Consider the following 18,124-nt stretch of genomic DNA (forward strand, 5'->3'; position numbering starts at 1 on the left):
ATATGTCAAGCCACTCTTGAAGGGAAGAAAGCAGGTCAGGGAGTTTGCCTAGTCAGCAGTAATAGGTGGCAAGGTTAGACCTAGGCCAGCCTGATGGTGCTAGATGGGACTGATGGAAATTTCAGTGCAAAAGACAGAGAGGGGGCAAAGTCCTCGAAGGCTGACCTAGACAGGACCAAAGAAAGAGCTGAAGCAAGAATTCTCTGTTTCTTTTTCTCGGATGCAGCTGGGAAGTCAGAGACCTGAGGAAGCTGTTCTGGCTTCTGTTCCTTAGCGAATTATTTATTTTCTCCCAGTTTTATATCCAAAGTTGCCACGTTAAAAAAAAATTTAATAGAAAAAACAGAAACACACATTTACTATATGAAAACTTCAAAAATGATTGCTCCCTAAGATAGCACTTACTTGTAGGGAAATATTTTGCTGCATTAACAAAGCTGTCTGTCATGTCTCCGAAAACAATCATCATGAGAGGAAGGGAGGCTCCATGAAGGGCTGACATGACGGTGCCTAATATCATCAGCAACTTATCCAAGCAGTCAGCGTAACGAAACTGAAAACAAAAAAAATCCACATGCAGTGTTTTAAGTAAAGTGCATTTACAAAGCATATAAAACAAACATTTGATTGTGTCAGTATTTCACAGATAACACAAAATCACAAGAGAAATCTACTGATTTCCCCCCCCCACATTCCTTCTCACTGGCATTAAATCAAGTACAGAACTGTGGCACTGTTCTACCTTGATCACTTGAGATCCTCTGATGGGGCACTCCTAGTAGTTCCCTATGCTCCTGAGGTAGCTCAAATACAAGTTTTCCTATTGGTTGTGAACAAGTACTTTGGCAAGAGGATGAACACAACTAAAAATGGCCCAATGTAGTATGGGAGCTTTGGCATTCTGCTTAGTGCAGAAGATGTGCTGTTAAGATGCTGGTGGAGTGGTTATGTCCACGTCAGAAAATATCTAAACCATCTATGCTTTCGACAAATAGGAGAGACGGGCTGCTTGCTAAAACAGGGGCAGCGTCAGGCATTGGGGTTCCTCTCTTCCTCTTTGCAACCATCCAACGAGCCCAATATTTTGTTGGGCAAAATGTTCTTGCATTGCAGAGGGTTGAACTAGATGATCCTCGTGGTCCTTTCCAACTCTATAATTTTGTGAGTCTAAAAGCAGGGGATTCCAGTGGTCAGCAGCACCCCCTCAGCTTCCCCTATTCAGACATTCAGATGGCATGCATCAATCTGTTTGCATAAATTAAAGTGGATGCATTGCTGTTTACTGTATTGTTAATGAGCTAATTGTTGTTGTTTTTCTTGTGTTTTTATTATTAAAGAAAAGAATATGACCACTCTTCAGGTTCCCTCCTCAGTCTCCTGTTCTCCAAGCTAAATCCCCAGTTTCGTCAAACTTTCTGCATAGAACTAGCTTTCAACCCTGTGACCATCTTTGATGTCCTCCTCAGAACTCCTTCCAATGCATCCACACTGATTTCAAGATGCAGAACTGAACGCAATACAGTAGTACCTTGGTTGTCAAACTTAATCAATTCTGGAAGTCCGTTCCAAAACCAAAGCATTCCAAAACCAAGGTGTGCTTTTCCATAGAAAGTACTGTAATGCAAAACGGATTAATCCGTTCCAGACTTTTAAAAACAACCCCTAAAACAGCAATTTAACATGAATTTTACTATCTAACAAGACCATTGATCCATAAAATGAAAGCAATAATCAATGTACTGTACTATAAAATAAATAAGACAGTATTGTAGATGATGAAAATTATCATCCACACAGTCACTAAAACAAATTAACCGAAAAAGCCTCAAAAACAAAAATGCAAAATAAATAGCAAAAACAAAAACACCAAACTTAATCCGTTCTGGAAGTCCATTTCACTTCCAAAATGTTTGAAAACCAAAGCGCAGCTTCTGATTGGTGCAGGCACCCTGGAAACAATAGCTGACAGTCGCACCGGACATCCGGCTTCCAAAAAAGTTTGAAAACCGGAACACTTCGGGTTTTCGGTGTTTGGGAACCAAGGCTTTTGAGAACCAAGGTACCGCTGTACTTGCGAAATAGGTCTGGCAAATAGTTGACTCAGTAGTTTGTTGGTGTTTGTGCTGCCTGATTTGACAAACGAACATCGCATAAATTTAATAACTGCAATTGCCAAACTGCACTCTACTCATAACATAGTTGTGGGATGTCATTTTGGGAGGCTGAAGAATCTGGAGCAGTTGATTTGCACCAGTTTAAGAAATCAGGCTCTGACATCAGGAAATGGGAAGGGATAAAAACGAAGGCTTCCAGTACTATAGAGAATCAAACAAATGCACATTTCTATGCAAATGAAGATGTCGTTCTTTAGGGTTGATGTTTCCTAACATAAGCACCCTATGGATAGCAATCAGTCATACTTATGTCCTTACTCACCTAATATACATTTAATATTTGACACAATAGCCTAGTGCAAATATTATGCAGCCATTCACTACCATATCCTTGCCTCTCCATGTAAACTATTTCTTTCTTCCGATAGCGTTACATCATCAAGACTAACTATGCTGTGTACACATTCTTGTTTACTCTGCATATAGTGTGCTCCCACAGCCGCTTTCGGAAGCGGTGTACACATAAGGTTATTCACAACCAATATCACTCCTGTTGTTTCTAATAGAAATACTGCGATTTGATGTGTTTCCCCCCAAATGAGCTTCAATCCAGATTGAGAAAAAGAACAGCCTTGCTGTGTTTTAAGCATGCAATGTGCACACAGCCTTAATTTAACCATGAAGGCTTACCCCAATTAGTGTTTAACGGACTCTGCAGATCCTGGTTAAAGCTAACCATAGTTAACACTGGTCAAGATGTTACACTGCACCACATAATTAATGCTGATAAGAGAATAAGGGGTGAAATTTGCACTTGAGGAAAAAAGAGGTGAGAGTACAGTTGATGTCTTATCTATTAAAAGATCACCAGTGCTACATCTGCAATGGGCCTGTAGAAGTGTGCATCGATTGAAGTACAGTACAATATACACATGGAACAGAGCTTACCATTGTAAATGGGCTGACCTTCTTAGGCTTCTCTTTGCTTGGCTTTTCTTTACTGCTGAACAAATAATAAATAGCTTTGTGAGATTTCAGAGAAGAACCAAGTTTAACCGTTAACGATAAACAAAAACAAAATTTACCCTTGAAGGCATAAAATAAAAGCAAATTGCATTTGTTCTTGTGTGGTGCATTTTGCAGCTATTTCTAAAGCCCCTTTTCATAGAATCATAGAATCATAGAGTTGGAAGAGACCACAAGGGCCATCGAGTCCAACCCCCTGCCAAGCAGGAAACACCATCAGAGCACCCTTTTAAAATGTGTGTGCATGTAACATCTCTTAAGTCAGTCTCATATCACCACAAAATTATGGTCAGACACCAGTAAGAGCAGGCATTAAAATACAAAATCTAAAATCCCTTTCTGCTCCTCAGAATTGGCGGCTCTGTAATTTTGGGTTGACATAGGATTTCAAACTAGCACAGCAGGGCCGGCAACATTATACTAGGGTTGTGTATTCTCAGAGGGATTTAAGGCTTTCCCCAATTGAAACAGGTATCCATCAAAGCATCTGAACTGAATAGGTCTGCTCCTGAATCCTGGGATTGCACCAGAGCTTCTGAGATTTCAGAGGGCTCAGAGGACCATGTCATCGGTTTCTTTGCATGTCATTTCCGCACAACATTTCCCCCCAAATTGGCTCAGAACATATCAAATGAACAGCAGTGGCAAGTCAAAAATTATACATTACAAGCATTCTGCAAGGCATTCAACAAATATTTGCCCTAGTTGGTTTATACCAGGCTTCCTCAACCTCGGCCCTTCAGATGTTTTTGAGACTACAGTTCCCATCTTCCCTGACCACTGGTCCTGCTAGCTAGGGATCATGGGAGTTGTAGGCCAAAAACATCTGGAGGGCTGAGGTTGAGGAAGCCTGGTTCACAAATTTTAGATAGCAGCCATATATCTCACTAGCACACACACCCTGCCCCCAATAATCTCATCTCTCAGTTTAGTTCTCATCTCTCATTTCTCCACTTCTCATCTGTGTTTTTCTTTTAGGCTGAACTTTACATATTTATATTATCGTATGTGTTTACAGCATCTGTTTTGCTATTTCAAACAAATCACGGTTTCCCATTACAGCTGTACGCAGAGGACAGCATGGTTTGTCCAAACCACAATGATTTAAACCAGGATTTGAAACCACAGTTTTGATCCTGGATTGCTATATTCTTATGTAACCTATTCAGACATAACAGGACCCCGAAATGTATTCCAAAGAGCAAAAGGAAGCTTTAAACATCTTCTCCTAGGGCAAAAAGGGGAAGGGAGGGCATGTGAGCCTCACTTGCTTGTCATAATTCTGAACCAGAGTTGTTTAGAATTATGAGCACATCCATGGCATATGCTTCAAGCAATCTTATACCGCTTTAGCAGGCATGACTTCACCCAAAGTACCCAGTAATTTGTTATGGGTACTGAGAGTTGTTAAGAGACCCCTTTAAGCTCCCATGACTCTTTGAGAGATGCCAAGACTGGTAAAGGGGTGAAGATCAAACCTATCCATTCTGAAGGAAATCAGCCCTGAGTGCTCACTGGAAGAACAGATCCTGAAGCTGAGACTCCAATACTTTGGCCACCTCATGAGAAGAGAAGACTCCCTGGAAAAGACCCTGATGTTGGGAAAGATGGAGGGCACAAGGAGAAGGGGACGAGAGAGGACGAGATGGTTGGACAGTGTTCTCAAAGCTACCAGCATGAGTTTGACCAAACTGCAGGAGGCAGTGGAAGACAGGAGTGCCTGGCGTGCTCTGGTCCATGGGGTCATGAAGAGTCGGACACGACTAAACGACTAAGCAAAAACAACAATAAATGTATAGTGTGGATGTGACTATTTATGAACTGATCCAAACACATCTAATCAGTTTCCCCTCCATTTGATATATAGAGATAGAAAAGAAAATGTGTGTGAGAGGAGGGATCCGGGAGGCCTCCTTTCTAGCATACTGAGGTGTTGATGGTCCAGCCCTACTGGAATCAACGAAGCAGGGAGACCATGCTGAAGATGCCAGGTCACTCAGCCTTGCAAAGGATAAGGTGGGTCTCAAGGGGCTTTGGGTGTGGATTCCAGCCATGGAGAAAGGGAAATGAAGGCGAATATGTGAGTGAGTGGAACTGAGGAGGAATAAGCAGAGGCCCTGGAAGTAAACAGGGTGGGGAAAGGAGGGAAATTAACAGCAGCTAAGAGCAAGATGCTGACTGTGATAGGAATAAGGGGAAACAGCATCACCTGTGGTAAATTCAGAGGTTACAGCTGGAAAAAAAGGAAATGGCAAATACCACCAGAGAAGGAGGAAACAGGGAAGAGAGGAAGGAGGGGCCCCAAGTCTGGGGAATCCTACCTCAGCAATGGGCTAAGTAGCAAAAGCATAACGAAGCCACCCTAAGAGGCTGTCTGGAAATGAGAAGAGCCCGAAACATTAGAGGGCACTGGGGCTCTTAAGGCATTTGGGACCCACAAGAAAGTGAGATGGGAATCTTCACAGCACAATCTTTACTCGCCTGCAGGCTAGGCAATTTGTCCTTGATTTCACCTCCCACACAAAACTAGACATGAAGCTTCCTAAAAGGTTAACGTGAGCCGCTTTGCATTGCAACAAACACCTACATTATTTTTTTACTGTGAGGACAAAATAGAGCAACATAATTGACGTGTGATGTCCTGTCTCCCGGCAGGCTTGTGTTTCTAAGAGCTAGACGGTATCACTAGACAGTAATGCAGCAAGTGAAGCTTTCTCCTAGCAGTTAGCGGCAATGATGGGATAAGGTACAACTGCTGAACTTCTGCCTATAAGCACCAATAAGGAGGGGGGATTAGTAAAATCTGAGCAAATTCATACATGGCTGGCAAAGTGCCAAATGTGGTTTTAAGCTTTCTGAATTAATCAAGATAGTGACGCAAAGATCCAGAATCGTAAATATATTTGTAATGCCCCAAGGCCTTGTCAAAAAGTAGTCAAAAAAGAACATACCAATGATTAAATATATAATGTCAGCACTGTTTCTAGGTTGTTGTATTTTTGAATAATGTTTGTTGTTGTTGTTGTTGTTGTTGTTGTTGTTGTTGTTGTTTTTTAAAAAAACCCTTATACTTTTTACTCAGGATGGACAAATTAGTCAGTTTTGGTTCTCTGTTTCTCATTTATCCAATCTTAAATTCAGTTGTCCACATTTCCATAGCAATTTATGATTTTTGCCTTTTTTAAAAAATGAAAATTTGTCAGCATCTTAGGATGTATTTCTCCTAATGCACACATTTTTTGTTGGGAGTTTTTCCTAATATAATACATTAGTGTATGTTATTTTCACCTATCTATGCCTTTAAAAGATTCTTCTACGGATTAGATTAGAAGGATGGAGAATTAGATTGTGAAATTCAGAGACGTGTGAATTTCAAAAGATGCTTCACATACTGTTTTGGAAAATGCAGTTTGTTAAGTTTCCTTTAAATATGAACAGGATTTAATTTCTATCCTATCCTTAATTTTGACAAACAAACCATGTAATAACAGACAGACAGTAAAACTACCAAGAAGACAATATATTATTCTACCATGTCTGCAGATCACAAATAATGTAGAGATACACCAAAAGAGATACAGTATTAGATTTTGCTGGCTTCCCTAAAATCCAAGAGTCAGAAAGCAAATAACTTGAACAGACTAGTTGCATTTGAAAGGCTGTGTATAACTAGGTGATGTTTTCCTCCACGAACAGGAAGCATTATGAAGCAAGTAAGACAAACTCATGGACTGTAAATGCAGGAAAAAACCCACCTTTTCCTTTCATCTTGGGAAGCATTATTTCTTTCAGCCATCTCTTCAAGTTTTCCGTCCATGTTTGCCTTTGCTTGGCTCTCTGATGCCATTTCTGCCTGATGAGCAAATGGAATCTTTCAGGAAATTAAATAACAAACCACTTTAGGTCTTAAAGAAACATGCAGCTAATGGGACTACAACATGCACACACGCACACACGCAAGCAAATGCTGCTTTTAAAACAAATGGACTTCTCCAAAAATAGCATTCAGGACAACCGGCCAGTAATTATTTTATATTAAATAAAATGTTACATTGGACAGCCTTCAGGTGGAGTAACATGAAATTCACCAGAGTAGTTTAAAAAAAACAACAACCCTGTTGTGTTGTTTCATTTAAATTTGGGCATACATTAATATGGATTTTGGATCCCTGATTGAAATAGTTTTGTGGAATTAATTAGAGTGAAAAAAGGACCAAAGTACAGTTTTCTGTTTAATAGTTTGGCACTCTCACTCTCACTCTCACTTTCACACACTCAGTCTCTGCTTTTTTAAAACACAGCATTTAAGTGTTCATGATACACAAAACCAGTCCTTTTTTTAAATAAAAAAATCTTTAGGGGTACTCTAATTTTGACTCAAGAAAATAAGCATTTTATAGTTCAAATTGGGAAAAATACACACAGTAAATGGACAAAAGTACAAAGATTCACAAAATGTTTAGGGGTATGCGTACCCCTGCATCCACCCAGAAAAAAAGAACTGCACAAAACTCAGAAAAAGGTAGAAAAATGCACTTACCAAAAGTTGGGGTTCTTCTTTCTTGTCTTTAATTCTTGAAATGTTGAGAAGCTATGAGTTGCAGTGAAACGGCCGGTGATGGGAGGTAGGTGATATGGCAAGTTACTGTTCTGTTACATAAAGCAGTGAGTGACAAGGCAAATGCTTGTTATAACAGATATTTGCAGGCAGTTCCTGCTCCCCTTGGACCTTGTCTACTCCCAGGGAGACTCCACCTCCTTCCAGACTTAATGTTTAACACAGTCAGAGCTGTCACTTAGGAACCTCTCTCACTCATAATTCCACATGAATAAAGAGCCCTTCCTGTTTTCATGATGCTTTATAAGATCAGAATCTGCTTCCCAAAATATCAGTATCAACTACTATTTTCTTCTTTCTCATTTTTGGTAGTTTTAAAAGCACTCTATAGTATTACAGAGCACAAACAGTAGAAGAATAGGTAATCTATTGGAGATAAAAAGACAGGAAATCTCAAAATGGGAGAGATGGAAATAATGTTTTAGGGAAGGGATTGAAGATTCCAGAAAGGGAGTAGTCAAAATATTGTGTAATAATAATAATATATACATACGATATACGATATTATATATATATATATATATATATATATATATATATATATATATATATATATATATATATTATATATATATATATATATATATATATATATATATATATATATATATCCTATTTACTAATATAATTGACAATTCATCCCTAAGCATGTTTAAAGGGAAAGGTAAAGGGACCCCTGACCGTTAAGTCCAGTCGGGACGACCATGGGGTTGCGGCACTCGTCTCACTCTATAGGCCGAGGGAGCTGGCGTTTGTCCACAGACAGCTTCTGGGTCATGTGGCCAGCATGACTAAGTTGCTTCTGGCGAACCAGAGCAGCGCACAGAAACGCCGTTTACCTTCCCGGTGAAGTGGTATCTATTTATCTACTTGCACTTTTGACGTGCTTTCAAACTGCTAGGTTGGCAGGAGCAGGGACCGAGCAACAGGAGTTCACCCCGTTGCGGAGATTCGAACCGCTGACCTTCTGATCAGCAAGCCCTAGCATGTTTACTTAGAACTATATTTCCTAGCACTAGCTGGACCTGAAGGGAGTTGGAATCCAAAGCATCTGGAGAACACCAGCTGGCAAAATCTGCCACAGTAAGTTTGTTTCACAGGGGTCAGCAAACTTTTTCAGCAGGGGGCCGGTCCACTGTCCCTCAGGCCTTGTGGGGGACCGGACCCACCCTCTCCCGAAAGGGGCAAGAGTGCCCCTGCCCACAGCAAGAGTGCCCAGTGCACGCACACACACCCCGCCGCCACTCATGGCATCTCCTGCTCTGCTCTGTCTCCGCTTTGGGAGACAAGAAAGCTGAACTTTTTGACGCGGCGCTCGTTGTCAGAGCTGCCGCTGCGGCCGCCCGACAAGCTCCGTGTATCCATCTTGTTTGCCACAGCGTCCGATACTGCCTCATCTTTGGCAGCATCGTCGCCATCATCCTCTGCCTCAGCCAGGTGTCTATGGGGCGCAGAGCCCGTGCTGCTGGCCTGGGCGATGGAGGCAGCCTCCCCGCTGCCGCCGCTTCCTCCCACTCAGCTCTTGGCCATACATGGCCGCCTCAGCGGGAAGGAAGGGGCATCGCCAAGCGGCATCCGCGGCTTCGGATTAGCTGCAGGAGCTTCCTGCAGCCAATCAAAAAATGACGTCACGCGCATGCGCGGAAGTCACAAAACGCGACCCACGCACGCGCAGATACGCCGTCACATCTTACATTCTATTCAGGATGCGAATGGGGCTCCAGAACGGATCCCGTTCGCATCCTGAGGTACCACTGTATGCTATTTTTTTAAAAGGTAAAGGACCATACCTGTCAACGTTTCCCCTTTTTTAAGGGAAATTCCCTTTTTCCGAATAGGATTCCTCGCCAGAAAAGAGAAAAGTCGACAGCTATGTAAAGGACCAGTCAAAGGTGACTATGGGGTCGCGGTGATCATCTTGCTTCCAAATCGAGGGAGCTGGTATTTGTCCACAGACAGCTTTCTGGGTCATGTGGCCAGCATGACTTAACCAGTTCTGGGGCAACGGAACACCGTGACAGAAACCAGAGCGCATGGAAACACCATATACCTTCCTGCCACAGCAGTACCTATTTATCTACTTGCACTGGAGTGCTTTCGAACTGGTAATATTGCCGGGTTCAACCAATTGCTCAATACCAATTGGCTCTTTCAATTGCCAATTAACCGACATCTTTTGTTCAGCAACCCAAGTTTATGTGGTAAACCCAATTTATTTTTCTCCTCTTTGAGGAGAAACACACATTCCAACCTGAGCAGTGAGAGATTTTGCAGGTGCCAGCACACACACCTCAGAGGGTTTGGTTTCTTTAGAATGAAGGTCACTGGAGATAACTTTGTGGTGTATGGTTTTATTTACAGATACAGACAAGCTGAGCGTGAGATGGAAGTGCACACAGCATTTATACTCCAACAGATATCGCTCCCCCCTTAGGTTTTATTTTGGGAGGGGGAGGCAGGCAAAGTCATAACTTTGTATTCAGCAGAGAGCAAGACAAACTCCTATCTCTCTTTCCAGCCCATTCCAGGCGACGTTCACAGCATACAGTAAAGCACTAAGACAACACCTAACAGTCATGGCTTCCCCCCAAAGAATTCTGGGAGCTATAGTCTGCTAAGGGCATTGAGAGTTGTGAGGAAGCCCCATTCCCCTCACAGAGCTACAATTCTCATGGTGGCTTAACAATCAACCCCTCTTCATAGGGAACTCTGGAAATTCCCTTCACAGGGAACTGTAGCTCTGTGGGGAATAGGGGGTCTCCCAAAAACTCTCGTCACCCCACAGCTCTCAGAATTATTTGAAGGAAGCCATGAATGTTTAAACAGCTTTCATAGCACTTTAAATAGATGGTATGAACGTGGCCTTACATTCACCAGTAGTTAAGGGGTAGAACTTCAGTTCGGTTCACATTTAAAGGTGAAACTACTTAATCTGCACTTTGCAAAACAACATGAGGACCAAAACACAGCCACCCTTTGACATTTGACATTCTCTGAATTTTGGGTGCAGTTCTCCAACCAAACAATATCTGTCCAAATGCTTACGTTAGGGGGGAAATGCGCGTAAAAACAAATCGGTTGGGGAAAATAACATACAAAAATGAATTATATTAAGGGAAATTGCTTACAGAAATCTGTGCATTAGTCAAAACGGCATACAAAAATGGATCTGTTGGGAGAAATTTGCACTAAAATACAGATGAATTTTCCTGAGGCTTTAAACAAAATAATAAATTGCAGCCAAAATTTGTAGAATGGAATTTAAGATTGGAAAAATGAGAACGAGAGAGAACCTAAATGGACAAATCCATCCATCCCTTCTCGCCAATGACACTACCTCCAGCTGGGGAACTGTCTCCTTTTCTTCACCTTCTGGAAACATCTTCAGCTAGTAGTTTCTGTGACCTGTGCTCCTCAGTCATACAATTGGATACTTAATAGAGCTATTGACTTAACAAAGGGACTGGTTTGATCGCTTTAGCAGCCTCCTTTGTTACAGCCCCTTACTTTATAGATTTGAACCACAAGTTTGGAGGGGACCCCAGGATGACATTCGGACTTATCACCACCACCCCAGCAATTCTATAGTGATACTTTTCAGAGAAACAACCCAAAAATGCTATTACTGTATTTTAAGGGATGAATGCATTTGTTCTTCTACAGACCTCATGTCAGACTAATTATATTTATTGTTATATTATTACGCTATTCTTTATACAAAGATGACAGATCATGGGTGTAGCTGGGGGGCAGGGAGGGGCAGCTGCCCCCCCTCAATAAAAATCAGTAAAGAGAAGTTTTTAATGACTGATGTTTTAATGTATTTTTAATCGTTTGTTGGAAGCCACCCAGAGTGGCTGGGGAAACCCAGCCAGATGGGCGGGGTATAAATAAATGAAGAAGAAGAAGAAGAAGAAGAAGAAGAAGAAGAAGAAGAAGCAGCAGCAGCAGCAGCAGCAGCAGCAGCAGCAGCTAACGGAGGTTCTGCCCCCCCATAACAATAGTCCTACCCCCAAACAAAAGGCTTGCCCCCCCCCCAACAAAAATCCTGGCTACACCCATGTGACAGATAGTGCTATGTTGAATAGAACCCATTTTTATTTTAACTAAGTAAGTAGTTCTGTCAGTACAATAATTTTTTCCTCCTCCTCCTGCGATACCCCCCATCTGTTCTAGGGGTTCCCTCAACACTGGAGCATATGTCGGGAGAGTGCAGGGTGTGTGTGTGTGTGTGTGTAGTATAGGGAGGAAATCCTGTTGCACTAGTGATAATCCTTGAGTTGATGGGAGAAGATAGTAGAATAGCACTATATATTCTGGCCATACTGTCCTAAACAGGTCTACTCAGAAGCCAGACCAACAGAAGTCAATGAGTCCATTAGTCTTAGTCAAATATAAGTAAGCCTTCCTTTTTAAACCCACTTGCTATGGAATAAGACCCATTGAACATAGTGAGGCTTATTTCTATGTAAGCATGCATAGGACTGCCTTGTTAAGTGTTCCAGAATGCATTCAAACACTTGTGAATGTACATAACAATTATCTTGATGGATCAGATGAAAATCTATCTAGTTCAGCATACTGTCTTTGGCACCTGTAAGGAGGAAGTGCCCATGAAGGGCACATGAAGGCAATGACTGTGCCCTGTTGTTGGCACTCTGATTTGCTGAGGTATACTACCCCTGTACATGTAGGTTACATTGACCTACCATGATTGATAGACATTAATAAATCTATCCTCCATGAATTTGTCCAACCCTGTTCAAAGTCTTATAAGGTAGCTTCATATTTGGTGGATGTGGAAAGACACCCAACACCCATGTCCTCACAACTAGGTAAAAATTAACAAATATATATTATGCAACTTTTGATTACACAGAACTTTTTTATGACCCAATCTAATTTATATCTGCAATTATATGAGCCATAGAAATCATCTCAACCTGCCAGGTGTTTATGCGGCAAGATAATACTCGAACAATTAAAACATGCCAAGAAAAGGATGGCAAAAAAAAAGAGTTAGCCTTTTCGTTGGGACTAGACAGCTCTAGTCCCTAAAACAGCTCTTTGGGTTGCGGCTTCCATGTTGCTGGAAGTCAACACGGATGCTACAATCCAAAGAACTACTTCAGACACACGTGCCATTTTGTTTTATTTATATGCCCCTTTAGGTGTGCTACATGCCATAGGACAAGAAGCTTTGGTTACTGACATGGTATAGGTAAAGGTAAAGGGACCTCTGACCGTTAGGTCCAGTCACGGACGACTGTGGGGTTGCAATGCTCATCTCGCTTTATTGGCCAAGGGAGCTGGTGTACAGCTTCCGGGTCATGTGGCCAGCATGACTAAGCCACTTCTGGTGAACCAGAGCAGCACATGGAAATACCATTTACCTTCCCACCGGAGCGGTACCTATTTATCTACTTGCACTTTGACGTGCTTTCGAACTGCTAGGTTGGCAGGAGCAGAGACCGAGCAATGGGAGCTCACCCCGTCGCGGGGATTCGAACCGCGACCTTCTGATCGGCAAGCCCTAGACTCTGTAGTTTAACCCATACTGCCACCCGCGTCCCATTGACGTGGTATAGAACTGTCTGCCAGGTTTCATTTGAAAAACACAGTGGGTTGGGTAGGCGGGTGGATGGATGGATGGAAGAGAAAAGGAACTGGAGACACCATTCTACCACATTTTCCTAAAGCAGCAATCCTATTCTCACCTGTCTGGGAGTAAGTTGCACTGAACTCAGTACAGCTTACTTCTGAGTTATGTATAGGATAGCATTGCAAAGGCATTTCAGCAACATTGGGGCCACCTCTGAGCACATACAGCTATGCTCCTGATTAATGGCAATAACCTGACGGTATTCTATCAGATGACAAACATTAGGCAGCTACTCCTACTACTAATTTATTATTTATACCCCACCCACCCAGCTGGGTTTCCTCAGCCACTCTGACTGATGTCAGGCTGGCACTGTATGCCTTTTTGGGTGCCTGCTAAAACTACTTTTGTTTAGGCAAGAAGAAGAAGAGTTTGGATTTGATATCCCGCTTTATCACTGCCCTAAGGAGTCTCAAAGCAGCTAACATTCTCCTTTCCCTTCCTCCCCCACAACAAACACTGTGAGGTGAGTGAGGCTGAGAGACTTCAAAGAAGTGTGACTAGCCCAAGGTCACCCAGCAGCTGCATGTGGAGGAGCGGGGAAGTGAACCCAGTTCACCAGATTACGAGTCCACCGCTCTTAACCACTACACCTCACTGACAAGCCAATCCAGACATGTAGCATGTTGACATGTGTTTTAATCTGGATTTACCTTAATGCTGGTTTTAATTTAATTTCTTTTTAATGTTTTAAATAGTTGTGTTTTACTGATAACTTCATTATTATTTTCTTTTTGTAAACTGCTTTGAGGTTTGTTTTTACGAACAAGCAGTATATAAAGTTTGTAAAATAAAATAAAGAAATTAGCAAAACAGGTTGTTCTTGACTCAAGCAGGAAGCCATTGTGGCTACATTGGCCAACCTGCACACGCTTTCTTCTATTCGGAAGGGCCACTAAATGTTTGACAGCAACATATGCTTTTTGCGGGGGAGGTCTGCTAATAATTTGTGGACTGAAAACACACATTTATGAGAAATGAGAAATATGCACATTAGAACCCTGGAAATATGAACAAGTTCAGCTACCACCACATTTTTTTAATGGCAGCACTTACTACTTTTTTATAGGCTTGTCATTCCCCAAAGTTTTCTCAGCTACTTTAATACATTTTACATATTTGCTAGCCAAGGGAAATAGAAACAAAAATTCATATCTACAGCTTATCATTTTACTTTGTGCGAGGGAAAAATAAAGTTTATAAAACAACCACTTCATTAGAAAGCTTTATCTATAGGCACGGCACTTTCCAGAGCCATTTCCCCCCCCTTGGAAGGTTAACTTGTAGGTGCAATCTCCATCCATGCTTCTATAACATTACTAGTTTGGTGTTTGTCAAAAAATATGTGTAGTGATTGGATTGATGTTCTTCTCTCTGTTGAACGCCCCCCCCAAGAATAACAACAAAGAAAAACCTGGATGTTTATTGATGTCTCCCAAAGAACCACAGGAAGCCAATTACAGTGGTACCTCGGGTTAAGTACTTAATTTGTTCCGGATGTCCGTACTTAACCTGAAACTGTTCTTAACCTGAAGCACCACTTTAGCTAATGGGGCCTCCTGCTGGTGCCGCATCGCCGGAGCACGATTTCTGTTCCCATCCTGAAGCAAAGTTCTTAACCTGAAGCACTATTTCTGGGTTAGTGGAGTCTGTAACCTGAAGCTTATGTAACCAGAAGCGTATGTAACTCGAGGTACCACTGTATACTGAGTCGGACAACCATTATTTCAGCACTGACTGGCAGCAGCTCTCCATGGTTTTAGACACAGGTCTTATGCAGTCCCACCTGGAGATGCCTAGAACTGAGCATGTGCTGTGCCATTGAGCTATTAAAAAAAAAAAAGAGTCCTGCCTGGTGGCTTTGTCTGTAAGGCAATTTTCAGATTAGTCAGACGGTCAGGAACTTTGCCTTTGCGTGGGAATGTGCTTGCTACCTACAAGATGGCTGGCCGTTGTTTTGAATTGCTCCCTGTGGCAACAAGCTGCTTTTAAGTGGTGATTTGACCCAGAAATAGAGGGGTTTTCTTGTGCCAAAGCAAGCCTCCCAAACAAGAGATTTTTCAGCAGCACAGAGCAAATCCTCATATTCCTGTGGTGAGCTGCTAATCCCAAACAAGGTTCCTACATGTAGGCAGTTCCCCTTGCCTTTTATTAGGGGCTAAGGACTTGGAGAAGGAGTAACCATGTCAGAATAAATGTTCATCAACAGGTTCCAAGCTCTTGCTGTGCAGGTTCATTTCCCTGTGCACATTCACTGGGGTTATTACTGGACGCATGGCATATTGTCATTAGATGTATCACATGCTATGACCAACAGGTGTGATGTCATTGTATCCTTCATTACTTGGGTTATCAAGGCTGTGGACAATTGTTAAGGAGGAAATGTGCCTGGTAGGTTTGTGTGTGTTAGGCAGGGCTTAGTTACTCTCCATACAACCAAATGCTGTTTGTTTCTTGCATTGGGAAGCCTGCTTCTGCTTATTTGTTTTAAATTGTAAGGTTAAGAAGCTCTTTGAAAACCGCATGCAGAGGAATTTTAGGTTGTTTTCTAAATCATATGTTACATTTGTTGGCTAATGGGTCTCTCATGGGTTGAAATCCATCTTGGCAGATTTAAAAAAGGAAATAGGGGAAGCAATTAACCTGAGCTGCCCTTTGAGAAGGATCCTGGTGGGGTTTGTTTTAATACATTGCCTATTTTTGTTGTGTTTTTAAAAATAAGTATTTTAACTTGTTAGCTACCTTGGGAGGATTTGTTTCCTGGAAGGCAGAATGATGGGTGATGATGTCATCATCACCACTGAGGTTGAGTGGGCACATTTGTTCATTTTAAGATTTAGACATCACTAGACTATAGGTCTTCTTTAACATACACCTTCTTGTCAATTTCATACTAGTTCCTCAATCCACCAATCACATTCCTGAGTTTCTGGGCAATGTTGCATTCTCCCTATATGTAAAAACACTAGCCTAGCACACGGCACACCCTCCTGCAATTTATCTGAGCAATCTGTAATCTAAACAGAGGAGGCAACCAGGTTTCGCTCTCCTAGAATTGGAATGACAAAGAATTAACTTTCTGTACATCTCCATCAGTATAAATTTATGGGAAGGGAAGAAGCAAAAATAAGGTTTTATGTTTAACAAGTTTTATATACTGCTTTATTGGGGGGGGACTCTCTTAAGTGGCTTACATAAAAAGTATAAAATTGACTATTATTATTATTATTATTATTATTATTATTATTATGGCTTCTGGTGCTCAGGGCTATTTGCCCCAATGACTCTGCTCCCAGATATGTTGGAGTTTGATATGGTTATGCAAAAAAGAAAAAGCACTTGGCACATGCTCAGATGATTAAACAGCACAATCCAAGAAAAAGCCCTGAAATTAAAAAAACAACAAAGAAACACCAGTTTCTGTAGCTGAGTTGTGGCTCCAATTAAACTGCGCTCTAGCTGTCCCCAGGAATATGCTTATTAATGCCCAGATTTGGAAGTCAGATGAAATTGGGCTAGGATTTCACATTGTACTGTGACAAGGAAAAAAGCCTGCGAAAATGTTATAATGGATACCAGAGCAAGAAATTGATTTCTCTCTTTCTACGTAAAGTCTGCAAGGTAGAAACCATTACCATCAAGAGAAAGCCAAAATGACAAAAATCTTCACGGTTTTCTTTTCTGGCTAATCAATGTATGTCTGACTGTTAAGTACCTTCTTACTGCTTGGCTAGCATTGTTTGTGTTAGGGCTATTTTGCTTAAAAATGGATGTCAGTGAACTCGATTCACCGAGAAAGAAATAATATGGCACTAAATCTATATAGTGTACAACATCAGCCTTTGAACCGAGGAGGTAATAAATACCTCATTCGCTTGCTTTGTTCCCTTATATAATGTGCTATTGTAAATGAAAAATAAAACATTTATGAAACCTTGTAGCTGTAAAATATTAAACAACTTGTGTCCAATGTACGTAAGTGTGATCACACTGAGATCTCTAGGAATAAACTAGAGCTTACCATCTGCATGACATATTTGGTGAATAAGGACAAGGAGAGAGGCTTTTTAAAATTCTATTCTAAAATAAGTGGATTTAGGGCAGCACAACCAGAATCTAGGGGGCACCACAGAGCATAGCAACTATTGAGCAGAATGGAAGGCAAGAAGCAAAGGATAAATTTTGGCCTCACACAGGGCACTGCTGAAATTTGAAAGACCAAAGTCCTCCCTTGCTAAAATTGTAGAATATATTTTCAAAGATTTAGTGGAGGCTGGTGCACAAGGGTAAATGGGGCACTGCCCCACTAACCTGAGTCCACCCTCAGCCCAGCTCAAACTGTGGGAGGCAGTGGAAGACAGAAGTGCCTGGTGTGCTCTGGTCCATGGGGCCACGAAGAGTCAGACACGACTAAATGACTAAACAACAACAACAACAACAAGGGAAATTAGGGACGTGGGTGGTGCTGTGGGTTAAACCACAGAGCCTAGGACTTGCCGATCAGAAGGTTGGCGGTTCAAATCCCCGCGATGGGGTGAGCTCCCATTGTTTGGTCCCTGCTCCTGCCTACCTAGCAGTTCGAAAGCATGAAGTGCAAGTAGATAAATAGGTACCGCTCTGGCGGGAAGGTAAACGGTGTTCCCGTGTGCTGCTCTGGTTCACCAGAAGCGGCTTAGTCATGCTGGCCACATGACCTGGAAGCTG

At 41.9% G+C, this 18,124-nt stretch overlaps 1 protein-coding gene across 4 annotated transcripts in view; it reads right to left on the reverse strand.

The window, feature by feature from the left end:
* Positions 1 to 7,896, reverse strand: part of ABCB1 (ATP binding cassette subfamily B member 1) — a 56,201-nt gene extending 48,305 nt beyond the window's left edge. Inside the window, exons 1-4 of one of the 4 annotated variants that reach the window (XM_053409524.1) lie at positions 7,681 to 7,896; positions 6,896 to 6,989; positions 3,063 to 3,117; positions 406 to 553 (exon numbers count right to left, since the gene is read on the reverse strand). In XM_053409524.1, coding sequence (XP_053265499.1) covers positions 406 to 553; positions 3,063 to 3,117; positions 6,896 to 6,987 — 295 coding nt within the window. In that variant the 5' untranslated portion in view covers positions 6,988 to 6,989; positions 7,681 to 7,896. Of the gene's footprint in view, positions 1 to 405; positions 554 to 3,062; positions 3,118 to 6,895; positions 7,012 to 7,680 lie in introns of all 4 variants that reach the window. The other 3 variants (XM_053409525.1, XM_053409522.1, XM_053409523.1) reach the window with 3 other exon arrangements.
* Between the last annotated feature and the right edge of the window lie 10,228 nt (positions 7,897 to 18,124).

Source organism: Podarcis raffonei, chromosome 12 (assembly GCF_027172205.1).
Source record: "Podarcis raffonei isolate rPodRaf1 chromosome 12, rPodRaf1.pri, whole genome shotgun sequence".
NCBI classification, from domain to species: Eukaryota; Metazoa; Chordata; class Lepidosauria; order Squamata; family Lacertidae; genus Podarcis; species Podarcis raffonei.